The sequence below is a fragment of the Enhydra lutris genome, unplaced genomic scaffold (assembly GCF_002288905.1).
Source record: "Enhydra lutris kenyoni isolate GAN:26980312 unplaced genomic scaffold, ASM228890v2 scaffoldscaffold7, whole genome shotgun sequence".
Classification (NCBI taxonomy): Eukaryota; Metazoa; Chordata; class Mammalia; order Carnivora; family Mustelidae; genus Enhydra; species Enhydra lutris.
The window spans coordinates 8040497-8062985 of NW_019154091.1; the positions used below are offsets into that span (position 1 = coordinate 8040497).

The 22489-nt window shown below is 45.3% G+C and overlaps 1 protein-coding gene across 1 annotated transcript in view; it reads right to left on the bottom strand.

Annotated features, from left to right (window-relative positions):
• Positions 1–22489, bottom strand: part of LOC111142052 (ELK3, ETS transcription factor) — a 67843-nt gene that overhangs the window by 39709 nt on the left and 5645 nt on the right. Inside the window, exon 2 of the mRNA XM_022494991.1 lies at positions 1068–1276. Within this exon, the coding sequence (XP_022350699.1) occupies positions 1068–1274 (207 nt within the window). The 5' untranslated portion in view covers positions 1275–1276. The remainder of the gene's footprint in view (positions 1–1067; positions 1277–22489) is intronic.

Below are 22489 nucleotides of genomic sequence, written 5' to 3' on the forward strand. Positions count from 1 at the left end.
TAATTGCTACATTAAAGGAAAGCACCTTTAACATTTCAATGACATAATCATATGTAATTACGATCATATAAAGGAACAGTTTATAATTAATGAGGTCTCCACTTCCTGAAATGTGTAATCCTTCTGTCTTGAATTCCAAAGAGGTTGGCAAAAGGCAGGCACTAAATATAGATCAGGAACTAATATTTAAATCAGCTTTTAATTCACCTTTCAATACGAACGGCAAATCCAGAACAAAAGCTTACCCTTATTAGGACTCTTAAGTCTTTGTGTCTGTGGGGCTAAATATACAGCACCAACAGATCCTCACAGAGAGGGCCAAAATTACAGGCCTGAAATGATTACCTCTGAAGAGCAATAATTTTGCCCTCGCAGCCACATTAACTGCTTTTCCAGAAATACATTAGAACTCACCCCAACTGTCCTTGCTTGGCAACTGGGCTGTGTCACCACTTAACAAAGCGCTCTGTCTCCTCTCTGTGACTTAAAAAGGAAAATGGCTTTCCTTTTAATTAGGGAAATTTCGCACGAAGGTGCAAAGCCCGGGGTGGTAGCAAGCATCGTTCTAAGCATTGAACGTGTTTATCTTCGTAACAATCCCGAGATGGCACTAGTATGATCCCCCTTGTATAAATGAGGACACTGCGGCTCTGAGCTGCTACATAACTTGCCCAAGCTACCAACGTTCCAGGAAAGACCCATCTGAATGAACGGCAGACCAGTCGGGATGCGCAGACTTTCTAGATCTTAACATTTGTTCTGTCACTCAAGCAACTGACAACGAGGGAGGCCTGAGAACCTCCCGACGACTAATTTCTACTGCGAGCAAAGGTTTGCAGCAACCTCTAAGGGAAAATGCAGACGGAACCAAATTCGACCCATAGGAACATGCAAAGGGCTTCTAGGAAAAAAAAAAAATCCCTATGGCACAGCTTTCCCTTCCACCAGAAAAACCTGCATAAGTTGCCTCCATTTGATGTTTCTAATCTGCTTCGTGGTCCACAACCATCTGCTTTCACCAGGGAAAGGAGCAGGTGGCGCTCCCCGCGGGAGGCTCAAGGGTTTACCTTGTCATAATAGTATCGAAGGGCTCTGCTCAGCTTATCGTAGTTCATGTTCGTTTTGTTCTTCCGGAGGCCCCACAGTTTGGCCACTTCTTCTGCTTTGAGGAGCTTGAATTCACCATCGTTGGAGGTCCAGCAGATCAGATGCTCATGTTTCTGGTCCAGCAGCAACTGCAACAGGAACTGCCACAGCGTGATTGCACTCTCCATACCTGTGGGGGAGAAGGCGGGCAGAGCCGTCAGTGCAGGTGCCCACCAGGACGGCGGCGCGGGGGCCTCCGGCCGGACGCCTTGGCTCCTGCCTTCCCTCCCGTAGGGAACCCAACAGAACACCGCTTTTGCATCGACCCCACAGGCCACTCGGATTCAGGTGCCTTCTGGAGGCATTTTTGTAAACAGCCCCGATTCAGAAATACCAGGAATCCCTGTGATCCCTGTAGTCACGACACGCGTCCCCTCCAGCCACGGGGTGGCATCAGGAGGAACGTGAAAGCGATTCACGAGCTCCCACTTGAACGATGAGTCCCCATTCCAGCGAGTCCCCTCTTAACACCGGAGTCTGTTCCCAACCAGACTCTTGACTGCTCTGTTGGTCAGCCTCGGAGCCCGTGATCTGCTGTGAATCTGGACCCCATGACGAGTGGGGGCTGGGCCGCGCTGCCCAGGGAAGGGTCTCTGTCGGGCTGCTCGGCGTCTTCCCCGGACTTCAAAACTGAGCGCGGTGCCACATGTCTCAGGGGCCCAATGGACACAGCTTTGTGAACTGAAGGATCACCACTGCCACGTGAAGAGCCCTTCGCTTCCCCAGACATTTGTCCTGTTACAGATCAAACCCATGGCCACACACTCTCCGATGGGAAAAGCATTTTTCCCAGCTATGACAGGATTAGAAAATATTCTTTTCCTTTGACTCTGGTGTGGACTTTGTAAGGGCTTTTCCTTCTGTCTAAAATGCTATTCCCTAGCCTTGGAGCCTGGTAAACTCCTACTTACCTGTGATGACCCAGTTGTGAGGGAACTTTCTTGAAGAAATTTTTTCCTCTCTCCCCCCAGGTAGTTCCTTATCTTCAGACATTTGAGGACTTTCATGGCAACAGACACTGATTCTACTACTAATACTAATGCACTTATTATATCCACAGTTGTTAAAGTAGTAGGTGACCAGGATTAAGGGGGGTAATTCATCATGACAAGCACTGAGTGACATCTGCACCTGCTGAATCACTGTATCATACACATGAAACGAACACTGCAGGTTAACTATCAGGGAATGAAAATAAGATTTAAAAAATAAAAATAAATCCTGTCAACGAAGTGGGGAGAAAACGTTCACTGCATGAGGAAAGAGGTGGTTGGGCTGGTCTCAAAAGCTGTACCTCGGGTCCCCTGTCACAGCCGGACACACCAAGTGCCCCGGCTTTCAATCTGGGCTGAGTGGGGGTGAGTTGAGGGCTGCCAGGTTGAGGAGGCCAAGGATGACCAGAGGGTGGAAAATTGGCTTCCAGCTGGAGAAAGTTTCAAAAGCAAGCTGGGGGTGGGGACCGAACCAGAGAGCACTAGGGTCCCCCACAAGGAGAGCAACAAGGAGACGCGGAAGCCGAGGGGTACTGAGCAAGGGGCATGAGTCCAGGACACCTGGTAGCCAGGATAACTTCCTTCCAGGACCCCTTTGGGCCACTGGTTGTGTCAATTCCACAATACCTCCCCCGCATCTTCTTAAAGGGGCAGCCTTCAGGTGGACAAGTTACTTTTCTCCCACATGAGGACGGACGTGTCACCATCCAACAAGCACTCACTTCTTTCTTCCTTTTCACATGTTTAGCCAAAAGAACACTTTTTTTTTTTCTCTAAGCAACCACAGGCTTTTCAGTTAAAGGAAAGCAGATTAGGAATGATCTCCAAAAACCCATAAGGCATTTTATTTATGGCTCTTTAAAGGAGATAGTCTTTCCAGAAATGAATCTTTGCCACCATGGCCACTCAGGTCTGTGAGACAGTAAATCATGTCACTGTTAGATCAAAACCGCCCCTGCATCTCAAGAGTCTCGTAAGCACAACTGCGGTGATGTGTGGCAGCTGCTGGCCCGGGTTCCCAATACGACCCACCCTCCTGATTATTTGTGGATAAGCCACAGGCTCGCTTCTCATTGTTGGCACTAAGAATTGTGAACAGGCGTCTCAAATTTTTTGGTATTCTTTTGGCCAAACACTTCAGACAGTAAGCTTTAAAATATCTCGGAAACTTCAAGCAGATGCTCAGAGGAACTGCTCCAAAGGGCAGAAGGCTGCCCGTGGGTCTGCAAGTCTGGAGGGCAGGGGTGGCTGGGCCTCTGGCTCAGGCACCAGGGAGGAAGGCGGTCAGCCACCTGCATGTTCATGGACTCAAACCAGCATGTTCCAAATGGGACAAAGGAAACCTATCTGTGTATTTGAATGTATTTACACTTTCTGCTTCTACCAACCAGGACTCCTAAAGCCTCTGGTGCTGCCTGAAACCCCCATTCATGGGACCCCAACCCCAGGTATGGGAACCATGTTCTCTGGGCATAAGTTAGGAGGATGAAACGTTCTCCATCTTCCACCCCTTCTCCTACTGAAGTGATCACACAGCCGTGCACGAGGTGGGGGGGTGCAGTTCTTTCTCCCCACCCCACTGAAATTTGGCCTTGACCATATGACTCCATCTGGCCAATGCAACGTTCACTGGAAGGCATGACCATGTTGATCCTGAGCCAAGTCTAAGAAGCGCCACATGTTTGCACTTTTCCTCTCATGCTCCTGTCCCTGCTGTGAGGCTACTGCCCCGAAATGAGACACATGGAGCCAACATGAACTCAGCCCAAAGCCTGGAGCCCGGGCCCACGACCCACAGACTAAGGCAGCACCCCTGAAGCTCACCGCGGGAAACAGAAGTGCCATGGTGCACCAAGGACGTGTGGGGCCGTTTGTCAGGTGGCACCATGGCAGCCAAAGTTGACTATGACAACGTCCAATGTCTCTGCTTTAAAAAATTCTCTCTTCAAAGGAGTGCCGTTATCTTCACACTGCAGGGTCACATTCACAATCGTGAGGTGCATCTAGACATGAAAAAAACACGCTGCACAGTGCCGGGGATGGAGGTGGGGGTTGGCTGACTAGATCTTACTGCGAGGGCCACCAGCTGGCCAAGGGACCACCAGGGCCTTAGAGAAAGGTAGAAGAAGGAAAGAAAAGAGGGAGATGAACAAGAGTAGAGGAGCAAGTGGTGGGGGTGGGGCCCCACATCAGGGGCCCCCTGGGTTTCTGGAGTAGAGGAAATGGGCCAAGGGAAGGCACGGAGCTGTGAACCGCACTTCACAGAGCTGCCCCTGCCAAGTGCTTAGAGACCAGCAGGGTGGGCCTTGGAACCTTCCCTTCCCAGCCCTCCGCCCAAGTCTCCCACACTGAGGTGTCACAGTCAGGTGACCTCTGAGGACTGGAAGATTCCTTAGAAGTGTGACTGCCACCACTCTACAGGAGGGGACCTTGGCATCAAGCCACTCTTGCTTAAAGCACAGCGAGCCGGGTGCTGGGGTCCTCATTCTCACATTCTCCAGCTCTGCTGGCCACTCCTTTGTCCTCACTGGTCTTCCAGTTTCAATGACTGTAGAGCACACACATCTTTATTGTTGGAAATCCCAGCCATACGCGACTCAGAAACCCATCCCTGGGAGTTTATAATCACACCTACGAACAGGTTGCCCCCTTCTACCGTGGGCAGAGGTAATTCTGGGATGGGGGGAGGCCCACGTGGCTCTAGACCCTCCCAGCCCTCTGGGCGCTAATCACCCAGGTGATTAAAACACGTTAAAACAACAGCGCATGTCGGCAACGGGGGACAGAGTCTCCCACCTGACATCCCTGCGATGGTTCTCTCCATTCAAGGGCACTCACTGTGCTGCTTTTAGCTCCAATCCTAATTTATTTTAATTACGATTAAATACATTTAATCAACATTTACGCAATTATTTCCATATACAATTACGCTCACAATCTATCACCTCTGCCTGTGACAAATTCTGCCCCCTCTGGGACACTGGAAAAGATTCTAACACCATGACTGGAAAGTGTGCCCTTCCAACAACGACCAACACTGAACATATTCGCAAGTTCATCCAAATGAGTACTTCTATCACCAGAGAAAAGCTTTAAAATAAATTCTTTTCTTATTCTTTGACACCTAGAATCTTTAATAAAGCACTCGGTCTTAAAATGCAGGTACAATAAAGTCCAATTTCTCCGGCTGCCATCCTAAGGAACATGGGCAATCCAGAGAGCATACTGTAGCTCTTATTAAGCAAAAAGTTCAAGAAAGTGTTGATACTTGAAGTTTACGTTTGATATATTATTATGCAAACGGAGACCTGCTTTAAGTTAAAATATTTCCTTAGCCGAACCTCCTGCAGCGGGAGTCCCCACAATCCCCTGCTTAAAATATGCAGAACACATGAAAGAAATTGCTACAGATCTTTTAAAAATAGTCCCCAAATCAAATTTTTGCTCATTAGAAAATGCTTCTCTTTCCCCTTCCCCTGCCCAGACCGGATTTTGAACGTTCACGGTTTTGTCTGGTCTCGTCACGCCATTCTTTATGCAAAAATCAAACTCTGCACTTCAATATTTAGGAGATCAGTCCACTTCTGATCTTACGAGAAGAGGTGCCCCCCAGCATCAGACACTTGGCCTTCCTCTGGCTTCCCCTCAAAGAGGACAGTCCCGCCCCGGCCAGACCCACCTCCAGAACAAAGCCACCCACTGGTTGTCCCAGCTCTCCTCTCCTTTTATAATTTACAGCCCAGATCTCGCCACACACGGAAGTTTCGTTAGATATTTAAAAGAGTTTGTCCAACTTGAATAACACACATACTTCCTTTTAAAGGAGCAAGGGGAAAAAAGAGGTTCCCCGTGTTGACAGATGATTTTCATTAAAACTCTTACTATATTCTCCCTTCAATATAAATAATACTGGATATAAGCTCCTTAAGGTTTATGATTCTTACATAATGATAAAACAAAGTTTACAAAGCAGATGCCTCCCATGTCCCATTCAAATTACTGATTAATTTTACATGTGACAGATGATGTTTTGCTGGAAGATGTCCCAACTTCACAGCAAGGTTACGGCAATGACTGAGCCAATGAAGCCCTTTTGAGTAAGATGTGTTTATACACTATACCCTATAAAAATTCAATTCTCTCCCCACCTCTTTCAAAAAAAAAAAAATATATATATGTATATATATATATATTTAGCGTTCACATTATGCCAAATGCCATCTGGGTATTTGGGAGGGATCAGTGAACGGAAGAGACGAAGACCTCTGTCCTCATGCAGCTCACATCCCAGGGGGAGAAGACAGGCCATAAACAACAACAAACATAGGAATATTGACTACAGTGTCGGGAGAACAGCTCTACAGGAAAACACAGCCAGAGCAGGTTAAGGGGGTGGGCACCTGGGGGGGGGGGGCGCTTGAGCAGAAGGTCACGGAGAAACTAAGAAGCTATGGGTTGAGAAATTCCTTTGTTAAAACAATTCTGGGGGTACCTGTGTGGCTCAGTCAGTTGGGCGTTTGCCTCCAGCCCAGGTCATGATCCCAGGATCCTGGGATCCAGTCTGAGTCCTGCATCAGCAGGGAGTCTGCTTCTCTCTCTCCCTCTCCCACTCCCCCTGCTTGTGCTCTCTCACTCTGTCAATAAAATCTTTTTTTTTTTTAATTTTCAGAATGAGTAACATCATTGCTCTCATACAGATATAAAAATGAAGACATGGTAAAGATTTTATTTTACTCACTAATCGAGGAGGGAGCTAGGCAGACTTTGTAACAAGTTTAAAAATATCCAAACGGCAGAAACATTTGTAGATCAGAAACACTGAAATGAATGCACATAGGGGGCAAACTTGAGGATGGGAGAGAAATCAACTGAGTGCTGAGAGAGAAAGACAGAATAGAATTTGCATATCTATAGACAATAGCTACTTTGCTGGCACTTATCTATAATTAACAGAGTTGTAAATTAGCTTCCCGAAAATCAGAACCACATCACCCAGAGGGTACAGTGTTTCACGGAAGCACAATTATTCCCTACAACCTGCAGCACTGAGGGAGTGAGCCACTTTGTCTGGAAGGTTAGGGGGGATGGGGGGGGCGGTAAGAGCAGACTCGGGAGTCAGCCCCTCTGGTTTCCAATTCAAGTACCGGTCCTGTCTGGCTGTGGGACCTTGCCTAAATTCCTTAACCTTTCTGTGCCTCACAATCCTCGTAAGTAGTATGGGGAGGGTGATAATAAAAGTATCTCTTTTACAAGGCTGTTGTAAGGATGACTCGAATTACTCATCATGCCCTTGAACTACTCCTGCTACCTGGTGTTATTGAAATGCTTACTATTCTTTTTTAAGCAATGAGGAAACCTCTTCATAGAGCGTGTTGTGAGGTCATTTGGCTTTCACGTGGCTCAAAGGTGTCATTTAGATATTGTATCACCTTGGTTTTTTTGTTCATTAGACAATGACCCCAGTGAAGTCACTGGAATCCAAGGAGAATCTTCAGCTCTTTGGGGACAGTTTATATGCTTATATGGCTTTTTGGACTATCATCAAAAATGAAAGGACAAAAAAAATTTTTCTAATTCTGAGAAAACTCAGATCCCTGCGCACATATTTGCTGACTCCGGCTTAAGAAACATTGGTTCCGGACACTCAGCCAGAGGCCTCCCAGCTGCTATGAGCCCGTGGGTGCCCACACCTCCCCTGGGGCTAACTCCACTCCACTTCTCATGCTCCTGGAGGGGGCAGGGCAGAGAGTCACACAGATGAAAGCTACTGGGTCAGAAAAAGAGAAGTGTTCTAAAGTGACATCCTAAGGGACATCTGTGACAACATGCTTATGACCGCCGGTGCTGGAGCCCACACAGGTAGTTTCCCCAGGCCTGTCCAAGCAGCAGATGCGGAGAGGAGGGGGCAGAGCTGGCTGCCCATTAGGGCTTGCCTTCTGGCCCTGGGGAGAGACACCTAAGCAGACTGTGTGTCACCTTCCACCCCCATTCTGTGTCTTCAACTCTTCCGTTTTTAAAGACTGCAAATAGTATCCTCGATTTATTCTCGAATCCGGATGGAGCCGCACAGAGAAGGATGCAACATACCGGACACAGCGATCACGGTCCCCAGCCCGGCTGCCCTCCTTTGCCTCCATGAGAGCCACTGGACCGCAATCGCAATGCCCCAGGTTCAGCCTCTCCACATCCCTCCTTCCAGTCAAGGGCACTAGCCCCCAGTCCCTCCCCCAATTCCCGCACACTTCCCCTGGCCCCTGGGGGTCCAATGAACACCCTGCACAAAAGAAAAGACAGCTGTTCCCTCCCCAGGGCAGGGAAAGCCCTGCACTCACCAACAGGGGAGACCAGTAAAATGCAGCAATCATCCGGATGCTAAGCCCGGTGCCTCGAACAATAGGCACGAAGGGCTAAGAAGACCGGAAGGCCACCCGGCTCCTCCCACATGAAAGCAACATACACGTACACACACACACACACACACACACACACACACACACACACACACACGTACACACAGGTGCACAAACATTCATGCCACAAATCTTTTCAGCATTTCTTACGGTCTGCCTCACAGAGTTAATCATTCATTCATTCATTCATTCACTCATCTGTATTTTCTAATCCTAAGAGCCTTATCTTTGCCTTCTGTGTACACAGCCTGTATTTTTATTAAGCCCTCTCCATCAAGCCCTTTCCCTGTATTATCTCATTTAATTCGTACAACACGTCCATTTTCTGTTCCTACTTTGTAGATGAGAAAATGGAGAACCAGCCACGAAAGAGCAGGGGCCGTAGAATAGTCTATCCGGTGTGTGGTCAACACACCAGTGCTAACTGTTGGTCACCAGCCCATGACAGGAGTACAGAAACCAAGAAAAAGTAATATGGAGACTTCTACTGCCATTAGGCATTATCACTATACCCCATATATCAGTGATCCGTGTGGGTTCATCTTACAGGCACAAACTAGACACTAGTCAGAATCGTGAAGTGGGACCACACTAACATGTTTGATATTCGAGGTTTTTCAACTGTAACCCAAAAGTATACAAAAATCTAGAATTCACTGATTTCATTAAAAGATTTAAATATAACTATAACTTTATAGGAAAAATTATGGGAACTGACAACTAACCAAGGAGTTACTGAAAATGCAATATTTGCTTTTAGATGAATGTTAAAAAAAATTAATATCCCGAGTTTGTGGAAACGGGATTGCAAAATCTCTTTTCTAGTGCTGTCAACATACCTCTGTGAGACTGGCTTCTCTCCAGTGTAATTGAAAAAAAAACCACAAGAATAGTTTAGATACATCATCTCCTGCAAGTAGCATTATTGTATCCAACCTAGATTGAATTCATTAGTGAGCAAGAACCAAACTCTTACTCCATGAAAAGTTCAGTGCTGACAAATATGGTGTGCGTTCAAAGTGCGCTTATAGGCATTTAATACAGGGACTCTCTAGCTCACTTACAAACTTTTTGTTTGGTTTAAATTACTACACAGAAAAAAGTTTCCAGTATTAATAATGATCTATATTAATTGCCTTTGCATGCACTTTCAATGACTATGTAGTTTTTTGTAATTTTTCCTCATTACACTTACTCTAATTCTATTTATTGAAATGTCATTTCATGCCCGTAAAGTCTATCATTAAAACTCAGGCTGCTATTTTGGTATCTTTGTTCTTTATTTTTTTTGTATGTCCCAAAATTATCAGTCCACAGTTTCTCAGAAAGTTTTAAGAAGTAGTCCCTTCCCACTGATGGCTTGAGAAGTACTGGTCCCAAATGCTGACTCAGTGAGTATAGACCTTTGTTTCACTTACTGACCTATTCTCAGTTTAGATCAGTGACAGGTCAGCCTGGACACCCAACAAACATTTGTCTCATGAGTGAATGAATAAATAAGACTGCAGTTAGCTCATGCCACAGCCTGTGCCCTTACCTGCTCTGTAACACTGCAGGGAACATGCACGAGAATCAGGATTAGGCTCTTTGGAGAAGGCTTTCCAGAGGAGGGAGAGTACTCACCCTTCAAACTATAGGGTGGGTCAAATTTTAAAGGGGTGAGAGGAGAGAGGCAGAAGTCCCCCACAGCAGGCTTAGAAGCATCAGCAAAGGCTAAAGCAAGAACTGGCCTTGGGGGCTGGAAAGAAATGCACCTGCAATTTACCCAGAGGCAACCCCCCCCCCACTTTGACCTGAAGAACAGAAGTCACCCAGCAGCAGGGGTTCTGTGCTCCCTTCCATTCCACCAAGCCTCCAGCAGCTGACAGAAGACTCGGTTCTTCCCACCACCGCCAGCACTGCCTGGGCCCCCTGAACCTGTACCCTGAGGCCAACTCACAGTGAAACTTACAGTGTAAGTGAATCTCAGAGATCCACTCTTTGCTAGGGGTCCTGGTAATTTTGTATTTCTAATTTGGAGGAGGTGGTTCAAAGACAGTCTCTTCCAAATGCTTAAGCTTCAAACCCCACAAAACCTAGACGTGCCCCTGAGGAACATTTCTTCACAATGGCTCTTTACTCCCAGAAGCGGCTTTCCCTCCTCTCGGAAGTGGGCCTTCTATCTGTCTGCCACAAGGTGGCGCCAGACATCTGGCTGCGAGATGCGGCTGCCCAGACTCTCTATGCAAAGGAGGTAGTTTTTGCTGCCATTCTTAGAAGTTGAAATACCAACTTACTTGTTCTTCTTTCTATTGATGGCAACATAACACTTCTCTTTGCATGTTCCTGGTTTCATTTTTAAAGTTACACTAAGGTGGGAGTTGAGGGGACAGAATTATTTGATTTTCTAAAGCTTACATATTGTGGGAACTAAAGAAATTGGCCAACGTTAAACACACACACACACACACACACAAACCACAATTTTAGTCAGAAATTAGAGGACTCAAGGAGGAGAAAAACTTCTGTGTATGAAGCAAACAAAGCAGGTGCTCCATAAGTATGTCTTTTCGCTTGCTAAAACGCGAACGGTTAGAGAAAGGAGGCTGAATGTTAACACTGTTAACATTACAAATTCTCTTAATTTCCACTCCTCTGTCCAGAGCAGCACCTACTAAGTGTTTGTATACCAGTATATTATCAATGTCCAAGAGAAAAGGCAGAAACCGTTTCATTATATAAAACAAAGCTTAGGTACCTAAGTCAAGGAATTGGAAAACAACAATTTGTATTATTTGAGATTGGCAGTAACTCAGCACAGAGCACCTTTAAAGCATTAAGTAAGTAAGGACAGCATTTGTAACTATGCAGCCCATACTTGAAGTCTTTTTTACTATTTTTATGAGGTGGAATAAAGATTATATTTTTTAGAAGATTCTATTTATTTATTTGACAGAGTGAGAGAGAGAGAGAGCACAAGCAGGGGGAATAGCAGAGGGAGAGGGAGAAGCAGGCTCCCCGCAGGGCTCCATCCCAGGACCCCCAGATCGTGACCTAAGCCAAAGGCATATGCTTAACTGACTGAGCCACCCAAGTGCCCCTACTTAAATTACTTAAATTTATTTTCAAAAGACATTTTCATTATCATCAACCACTACATGTAAAAAAAAAAAAAAAAAAAAAGCCAATCTGTGAGGCCAAGTTCAAGTCCCTTAAAGCTCTTTTTACTTACTAACAAATGTTTGTATTCTCATTCATTCTGTGAATAGCTACAGATTGTCCATGTTTAAAGGGCAGGATAAACAGAGAGAAGGAAATTAGCCATTACTCGGTCTACTTATTTACCGTTTATAATCAGTTAGCAATGTTCTGCTAGTACGGTTTTACAAATAACTCTTCCCTCTGAGGAAAGAGACTGTCAGGGGGTGGCGGGGGAGACACTGTAAAGAAGACCCATGAAACTGTTGTCCCCAGATATATTAGAAGTAACTCCATTGGTTCATCGGTGACTTCTCTATGGGTAAATTTCCTTTGGTAAAGTAAATGGATGGCTACATTAACTCTGGCTGGGAAAGCGTGTTTGAGCCATTCTACTTCCTCCCACATCTGGATGTCCATGCCATTTCCCACCCCACTACTAGACAACCCTGCCCTGCCTCACCCCCTCTCCCCATTTTCAGATAGACCTGCACTGAGATGTTAAAGGGCCTATTTTCCCTCCAGGCTGCCTCACCTGGGCACCTCTGTGTTCCCTAACTTGGCAACATCCCCCAATTTCCTAATGTTCCTGGTACAGAGTTTGTCCTTTCTGGGCTTGAAGAAGAAACCGTAATCAATCCAGAAGGTTCATAAATAATTGATTGCCTACAAGGCACAGACCTATTGCTCTGTACCTCCAAGAGGCAAGTCTATTTCAATGAGAGGGTGTATGGGGAAAAGCTCAGCACAGTGCCCTGTCCGTTATGAGCCTTCAACAAGGCCTACTGTTGTTTTCATCTCTGCTTTCTACAGAGCCTTCCACAAGGCTCCCACCAGTGGAACTTCTTAGGGTTAGCCATCCTTATACGAGTGTCACCCAGCAATTCCAACATGGCACCGGCAGACAACAGGCATTCTATAAAAAAGTATGCAGTGATGATTCTACTTTTGAGGTATCTAGAGTAGTTAAACTCTTAGAAAGGAGAATGGTAGTTGAGGGGGTAGAGGGAGGCCTGGGGGGGGGGAGGGAAAAAGGGAGCTGTTTAATGGGACTGAAGTTTCAGTTACTTCTGAAAGATAAAAAACAATGTTCTAGAGGTCTCACGTAAAACACTGTGCATATAGTTAACACTACTACACTGTATACTCAAAAATGCTTAAAAAATAAAGTTTGCGTTATATTTTTTAAAAAGGTATGCAGTGAATCTAAGTTTCTTTGAACCTCAAATTCTTTACTTTTAAGGTGGGGACTATAACATGTGACTTCAGAGACTCTTCTAGAATATGCTAGTAACCCACACATAGAATAATTTTATTATTCTCTTTTTAATCTCCGGAGAAAGATGGACTTGTCCACTTCTCCAGTGTCTTCTGACTTCAGGAGCCCTGCCTCTCCCCACATGGCTCGTCAGGTAGACACACACACACACACAGAGTGTGCTCTGCAGTCTTAACCATACACATCACCATTTAATCTCTTCTTTGAAAACATCACACACAATTTTATTGGGCAGTTAAAGGAACACAAGCCTGCTAGATCAAAGCAGCCAACTGGTCACCCAGCCTTCCCAAAATGAGGCTGTAGTTCATTATAGCCACTCGGTTAACCACATCCACCTCCCTCATTTATCAACATGCCCAGGAAGAAGATTTAGAAATCCCGGGCACTGCAGGGAAAAATCTTTTCAGGTAACCCACTGTATTTAAAGAGCATCTTGAAAGAGGAGTAGGACTATAAAACTCAGAGGTTCCAACAACCCGGGCCCGTCCCCAGGTCCCCTGCCACAGAGTCTCGCAGGGAACCACAGGCTTTACTGACAATGTCTTTTCTTGAAACAGACAGACATTTTTGGACTAAGACCCAAGCATTCACTTTCTTTGCCATTGTTTTTGTTGCCCGTGTTCTGTGTGCCTATCTTAATTCTGGCCCGAAGCACGTCCCCCTTCAGTTCTCATACTTGGTAACATTCAGCTTCCTCTTGTGCAGGTTGCAGGCAGGAAACTGGAAAATGGGCCACAGGAAACCTGGCCTCCTACATCTGTCCCACTTTGTAATTGCAGCTCTGGTTTCATTTTGCTTTGTGTGTCAGCTTGGTTTTAACCCTCAACACGACAGTCGAACTCTGCTTTCTGGAAGAACGCTGCCATTCTTCTTGCCCAAGAAACTCACTGAGACTTTTGTTTCCTCCCCAGAGTAATTAACCCTATGAATTCAATAGGGGGAAAAAATACAAAGCAAATTCTCCTTCAACAGTAGCCATTTGGATCAAAAGCATATGGAGCTAGAAAAATGATTCTTTAGCTGTGATAAAGCTATCAATGAATCCCCAGTGGAACATCAAGACTATTTTATAGTACCGTCCACAGAAGTTATTTTAGATAACTTGGATTAACAGTGGTCCGAGGATCCCTGACAAAGTTTATCTTGTGAGTTTTTGATAAATAGCGCATGAAAAGAAGCTATATTCACACCTCATTATAATCTCTTTCATTATGACGCTCTTTCCAACTGTATTTCTTAACAATTATCACCGTTAGGTTGAACTACGTGACACTGTTTTTATGGGCCCAAAACAGCCAAATACCCACAATCTCATAGAGTCAACTTAAAACATATAATCACATGCAGAGTCTAGAACACACACACACACACAAACACACACATATATATATATCCCCAGGGACAGTATCTTCTTCCAGTATTCGGTCCATGGACTCTTTTGAGAATCTGAAGAAGAATCTAGAGTCAGGGAAGGTAAACTCATACAAAATACATATAATTTCAACAGGATTTGTAAAACACTAAATTTATAAATCTCAAATTAAGAGCTCTATTCTAAAGGAAATGTTAGGTATATCCTCCCTGACTAGCAGTACGGAGATTCCATGGAATTCTCAAGAAAAGGGCTAATATCGGCCCCCCAAATCTGTTACTTCTTTAAGCAGGAGATTTTTTTTTAATGCAAACACTTGATGAGCATCTCTTATGTATCGGGCATTACGCTCAGTGCTTCACACACATCTAAATTAAATGCTCTACAGGGAAGTCATGACTTCAAGAGGTAGAATAAGATGCTCATGGCCACAGGAGTCAGATAGACAGAGACTCCTGTCCAGGGTCATCTGGCTCCAACGACCAGGTCCTTGATCACCACACAGAGCTCCTCCAGTGGCGGCTTCATTTCCTACATGCACACCTCACTGCTGCTAAGAGAGAAGCCTCGTTTTACCTCAGTGGGAGATGGAACTTTCCCACCACAAATCAGATCAGGGAATTTCCTTGTTCATTTCTCACTTTGCCTCATCTGTGACTCCAGGAATCCCAACTGGCTCCGTTTTAAGAAAGCAACTGTGAACCTATGCCACCATCATTTTTTTAAGCCAATCTCCCTTTTCAAGAAGATCTGTATGTTGGTTTCGACACGCTCCAGGTTCATCCCTCACTAAATAATCAAGGGTAGCTCTTGATTATGAAGACTAGACATGAGAAGTGGTCCCTTCTGTCACATAGCCCCCCCTTCAGCAGGAGAGACCATCCTGCTCAGTGTGGGCACACAGAGCAGAACAAGAGGATGGAAGGCAAGAAAAGAAACACGAGGGATCTAGCCTGGCTCCAGAGACACAGCACCAAACCTGCATGCATTTCTCCTAACCATAAAAGGAATCTCCGGCAACACTTCACCTGCGAATAGGGATACACTGGGAACCCCACTAAGACCATGTGACAGTATCTAGCACAGCACCTGGCCCCCCGCAGAAACTCAGAACTGTTCTTTTAAAAACAGACGCCTCCGGCGAAGCCTTGTTTCAGGTTCTAAGGAAGCAATGTTTGGGATTTTTGTGGAGGACCGTGACAAGCACACGAAAACAAAATGCTGTCTTGCATACAGTACAACTTACTTAAAAATCTTGCTAATGGTCCTTACATGTGAGCTTCCATTAAATGAGTTCCCTAAGTCCCAGTGGGTATGTTTTTTCCCTCCCATACTCCCCTTGGAATGTGACTTGGAATGAAAAAGCTTTTACCTAAACTTCTATACTATTCATATTTTAAAAACCTGATCCTATGCGTAAGGGGAAAATCTGGACATCGGAACACAAATTCCATCACCAGCCATGGCCCTAAAGAGTTGCACGATCTCGGGCAGAGAGGTCAACTTCTCCCTGTTCCAACTTCTTTATCTGTAAAACAGGGATTAGACGAACCCTCCCCGCTTCCGCACATGAGCACCCTCAGACCAAAAGACTCGGTATAATTATTTGGAAAATAAAAATCCAAGTTACCCTTTTGGTCAGTGCCCTGCACAAATACTCTTTGAAACGGGAATGGAATGATGTCTTCAGCTTCAAATCAAACCTTCGCCGAGAGATTTTTTTAAATCGATGATTGTCTTAACATCAGGAAATGTTTGTTCGCTCACTTTGTTATGACAGTTTTACGAAAATCGAAAATAAAGGAAATCTTACAAACTGCCTCCACTAGAACGAAACCATAATCTTTCAGATAAACCTGAAAGCTCTTCTCTGCTAAATAATAAGTTGGCGAAAGCCAAAAAGTCTATCCGCGGCATAGTAAGAAAACCTGTGCATGATACAGAATGATGGTGGATTTTCCACATCCAGAAACTCCAACATTTCCTGTCAGAGCATCCTCCAGACCCTTCCATTGTGTTGAAACTGTAAAATCTTTCTAAATCAGGACTTCCTCCTATTATGCTTCAGAGGCGTCTTTCTGGGAAGGGTAGATCCAAGGCAAAAGGTAGGAATTCCCGCAGCACCACCCAGTGGAAACGTTAGAAAAAAAAAAGGCAAGATAAAATAGGTTTCATCAAAGAAAATTCACATTTTCGGCTCTTCTAATTAAAAATCTGGACACTGCTCTTCGCCATCAGTGGTAACAGCCACACATTCCCCTTAGCCCTAGTGTCCTTCTTCCTCGGGCCAGTCCCCCAAATGCCACCCACCCAGCCACCCACAGCCTCACGGACATCATCCCCCTGTCTCTGTCACACATGCGCACACACACAGGGTGGACGCCAGGGTGGGGGAGGAAGGAGGCCCGGACAGGGTCAGGTGTGGGCTGCGACACCATCTCTTCCTCTCTGAAGGATTCCCAAGGGACCCCGGCGACCGGGAAATGTGCACAGCTGTGCTCAGCCTCCCAGCCCCGCTGCAGCTTTGGGCACTTCCTGTCAGAAAGGTAACCATCTGTGCACCTTCCCTGGTTGCCCCCCTTCCCCCTGCCCCCAGTCTGGGCCGCCTCCAACATCTGCACCACAACCCTACCTCTCCAGGGCCACCCCGAGAAAGATGCAGAGCCTTTCCTCCTGGCCCAGATGTCCAGGTCCTCTAAATCTCTCTCCGGTGTGACCACGTCCTACCAAAGCCACCGCAGGTCCCCCAGGCTGCCCATGCGTGGCTCAGTCTCTCTACCTCATTTACTGGCATTAGAACACATCTTTCGTCACCAGTGGCTGATTCTCATGCATGCAGGACACATCAGGCTACTAATCTTAGGAGCCCTTGACCTTTTCCCTCCAGCTTTCCTTCACGGCCCTAGTAGTGGCCCGGAGAGGGAGAGAAGTCATGGTCTTCCCAGAGAGACTTCTCTTGTCTCTTCTATAGAACTTCAAATAATAAAGCCTCATTTCTTCCATCGTTTCTGGATGGTTAAGTCCCCGAAGAAAACTGGCCCCAACATTGGCACCCCTGGCAAAGTTAGCTTTCCCTCTTGAGGTAAATCTACAGAAACCACTTTAGAGTCTTTTTAAAAGAATACAAGAGAAAAGGATGCTCGTGAGCTGACCCTGATGTTCTTCAAGAGTATATGAGCAGTGTTAAAACTTTATAATACAGCTTTCTGAGCAGATCATTTACAAATGGCTCATAATACAATAAAGCTTTTCCTTTTCCTAAAATTTAACATGTCAAAATGTGGTGGCACCTGGAAAGCTCCAGATTCCGCTGACTTATATGGACACGAGCTCGTGTTTGGGTCCTGCTCTACCCAGTAACTGCCACCTCACACAGACGGCTAGCTAAGCAAGGAAATGGACTCCTCTGGGCTTCCAGATGCTTCTAGGGGCTTCTATGTTCTGTGGGCACTTCAGCGCACGCGCCTTCCTTCCTTCCGTGCTCTTCTCAGCAAAACTCTGTCACGGTTTAGGAAATGCAAATGCGAGGCATCAACATTTTTACATAATCTGTTATGATAATATACCCACTTTCCAAGGGAACTATAAAAAAAACAGTGACGCTGCTGTCTTCCAAATGTCATCACCTGCTCATGTGGTGGACACCTGTGGGAGATTTTAGCTGCGTCTCCAGTTGTGAAGGTAGACCAGCCCTTTTATGGTTTTATTGTTTCTCTCACATTTTTGTGCCTCATGGTACCAAATGCAGGGGTTCTACTAAACGTCAACAACTTCTCACAGAGTTCTTTTTAACATGAGGCAAAAATACAATGGCATAAGGGTAACGTGGCACACAAAGGCATCTCATTTTCCACTGAATGTCTACTGAAAAATCGAGCCTGACTTGTCGACTCGACTAAGGGGAGCACATTTTAAAATATCTTGGTGTTCATGGTAAGTATTGTTATTTCTAAGAATCAGAATTGCAAAAGTAGCAAATAACTTCAAAACCCTCCCAATGCCTTATATTTCAAACCTATTTACTACCCCCCCCACATGCACTGAGTAAATGAACCAAAGAACATGAACACAGTCATAAGTGGGAGACCGATGGTTTCTTCATTGTGTCTGGCTAACGTGCACACCCACATCCTTCAAGAAGCCTACAACGGCATCTGATGGAAAAGACTGGCTGTTGGTGCATCAGCATCAAACAGCCAATATGTACCCCAAAGCGTCCTCATGGCCCTCACTTCCCGTTCAGGAATCTGCCAACCACTAACGTGGCTCGGCCCTTTCCTGAAATGCTACATACAACATGATCCTCTCCTCTTCTAATAACTGTTCCACAACATATTAACTGTAAAAAAAAAATAAATAACAGATGGATCCTGCTTTAGAGATCTTGCCCCCCTTGCTAAAGAAAGTCGCCCTTTTTACATTTTCATTATCTAGAGCACGTATGATCTTCTATGTCAAGGTCTTAAAGACAAATCAGGTTTAGTATTTAGGTTAAGAGGGGGAAAAAAAAAAAAGCAAAGGATGTGGCAAAGGCTGGCAGAGGACGCTGTTACTGTGGTTCAGCTCTGATTTAAATCAAAGCAGGCCAAGAGCTCTTATCTAAGAGCAGGAACTCTGAGCTTTGGAGAACCCCAGTGTCCCCAGGACATTTGTTGGATTCCGGGCCTCTTCCAAGAGCATATACATTTGTAATAAAAGTAATTCACTTTGAGAATTTTTAGCACTCTTCAAAGTTGCTCAGTTTATCCAAGTATCATAAATGCAGAACTGAGAATCAGCACTAAGGCATCCAAAGCAGTCAATTAAGCAAAGGTCATAGGAATATCGAGGGGCTGACTGAGTGACGTTTTGGCCTCGATTATCAAAGATGGGTTTGGCCCATCAACAGGCATTCCTGCCCTTCACTAGGGCCTCAGCATGGATGTGACAACAGGTCTCTGCCTGGGGTTTAATCAGTTCCAGTCCTGAGCTCAGAAAGTCACTTGGAGAATCTGGAGATGTTTGTTCTAAAATACTTTTTAAAAAGAAAAAATGAAATAAAAATAAATATTAATGTTCTACTACCCAACACCTTCTGGTCTATGTGATCGGTTTCTAGGTCTTGGAAAACAGGCAGAGACATTAGCGGAAATAACATCTCTACCAACGCTCATGGATTCTAGATTCCAGAAGATTTCAAAATGCAAAACCATACAAGAACATGGAGGTCCGGTGTCCAGATATGCTCTTGCAAATAATACTAAAAGGTTTGCTCCCTTCTTGTATGTTCTTAATGGGACTTGGTGAAATTAGGTATCTCTAGTTTCTTCTCTCGTAAATTGTATTTTTTAAAAATCCAAGTTTTCTGAGTTCTCACAGTGAAATAGTGGTTCTTTTGGGCGAGAAGTTTAGCAAATGTTCCCTTATGTTCCCATCCTCTCTCTTAGGACTTGAATCCTCTGTGAGAACAGTGGCTCTGGATGTAGGAAGAACAAAAAGTGAGATCATACTGTCCCACTCTCTTCGACTCAGGCATTTCTCTTATCGCCTACGTATGCGGAGACACACACATACATATATATACACACACACTCCCCTGTCAATGCTTATCTTCTTCACTTTCAAAGGAACTCCAACCACCATGGCTTTTGTATCTTAGCCTCTAAAGGAAAACTGTCCAAAATCCAATAAGGAGGGAGTGGGGAGAGAACATCCCCAGCTCACTGAGTATTAAGCAGAAAAGTGCTCTTCTTAACCGTGTGAGGAAACTGTCTGACCATATACAGATGCAGACAGTGTAAGAGAACCCTTGCTGTTTAATTCTTACAGAGAATTTCTGAGCACATCCTGGAATAAATTCTGGGGCTTGTTTTGCTGTTGGGTTTTTATCTCTCCCTCCTGACAGTGAAATGCAGAGAGAGAGATCTGCTTAATCATACATTCTGGTAAGTCAAGGTCTGACTATCAACAAACTCCTCTTTGGCAAAACGCAGCTGAAAGGCACAGCGGACAGAGCACGCCTTCCCCAAAAACAGCGGAGGTATTAGTCATTTATCCTTTCAAATACACAGAGTCTTTCCTTATTCTCGAAATCAATCAGAAATCAATCAGAAACATCATTAATTACAAGAAGTTACAGACAAATGCTACATACAGGTTTTAGTATAAGTGGGGAAGGATTTTTAACTGCAAATATTATGGAACACAGCCCAGAGGAATGACCAAAACTTGGTCAGTCGACATCTTGATAAAAGACCAACGATCGTTGCTGTAGAATGATGGGTTTTAACACACAAAAAATTTTACATCGAGATCCTTTCAAGCTGCACTGACCTATGAATTATTTAACTGTTAATCAACCATTCCCAGTACAACACTGGTAGCAACAACAAGGCTGACATTTGTCCTCTCAGATATTAACAAACTTGTTTCTGTTCATCTACGGTTCTTGCAAGTCCGGACAAAAACTCTGGAAAATGACATATCCTCTGTACAGGCTCTTCCTGGCTGTCTTCATGATTTCACCAAGAGATAGGCCTCTTATTAATCCAAGTAATTTACTGTCTAGCAAAGGGTTGGATTTATGCATAGCAATAAAGACCTTTATCAAGTCCAATGGCAAGCTTTACCCCTTCAGATGGTTTATAATTCAATGAATGCCAAGTACTGGACAACGTGCTGGGATAATTACGAGGATGAGAAAAACAGAGCAGGCCCAGAGGGAGGTTCCAGACTGAGGGCCGAGACAGATGTGAAACACATCATGACGCATCGGTGGGCAGGTACTTCCCTCACTCTCCAAGTCTAAAGGATTCAAGGGTTTGGCAGAGGCTCTGGATAACAAGGGAGGCTGGGCTATCAAACCTCTTTCGTTCCTGAGTTTGGGATAATGAGTAATAAGGAATAATGACGGACACCAGCCCTATCTCCAGAAAACGAGATCTCAAAGTGTTTAGTACCTGTGTTTGGATAGTGAGAATCTGGAGAGGGAGAATTTGGAGAGGGTACTGAGGTTAGTAAATACGGCAAGGGCTCTCTGAAGGCCGGGGCAGATGGCTGGATGATGGTGGGAGTGCCAGCCTCGGGGCCCAGCAAAAGCTGAGCCTTGGAGGATGGCCACAAAGTAGCAAAGCAGAGAGAGCAGGATAGATGGGAGTGGGGTGGGGGCGGGGAAGGGAATTCCCAGGAGAAAGAACAGCATCTGGAAAGGCCCAGTAGCCAAAGGGTACAGGACACCTGTGAGGAATGGACGAAAAGCCAGGGTGGCTGGCATACTGCCTACATGAAGGATTCCAGTCTCTACCCTGGCCAAAGCCACTGGAAGATCTGAGGTGGACGTGTGGCACGGTTAGACCTGTGTTTTCAGGACCACTCTAGCCTGTGGGGAGACACAGACAAGACCTGTGTTTTCAGGACCACTCTAGCCTGTGGGGAGACACAGACAAGACGGCCAGAGGGAATGAGGGACCCCTCAGACATAGCAGTGGAGGACAGAGAGCCTTTTCAAAGACTATAGGAAAGAAGGAGCAGGGACTGAACCTAGTGATCACAATCTTATCTTGGCCTACTCAGCATCCAGTCCAGACAGTCACTGGTGTTCCCAAGAATGAGGTGACCCCGCCATTAGAAATGAGTGATGCTTGTCACAAGCCTTACAAAAAGGAGGAAATGCAGCACAGCAGCCAACAGCAACCTTCCCTCGAGGGTTCCTTATTCTACAAGGGGCCAGAATGGGATTGAAGGGGAAATTTATGGGGAACCCCTTTCCCACCACAAAATACTTCGCCTAAATCGCTGTGTATGCCTGGAAGTTGGCTGGCTGGGGAGGAGAGCAAAAATTAACATCATGTTTTCACAACTCTTGGAATTCAAGTTCCTTACTCCACAAAAGTAGACAAAAGAAGTTGATTTGGAAGGGATTATCCCAACCTCTACACTTCAATCACTTCACCATCCAGGGAGATTCAGAGATAGCCCCTCAACACAACTGGTTTTAAGGGAATCTGCTCGTTCCTGTAGCACACACATAACTTTTGGTTAACTCATGCGGTATTAAATAATGTAGGAGGGATTTTTCCTCCTATGGTATTGCTGAGGAAATCCCCACATTCTAATGATTAGTTTTCAATCA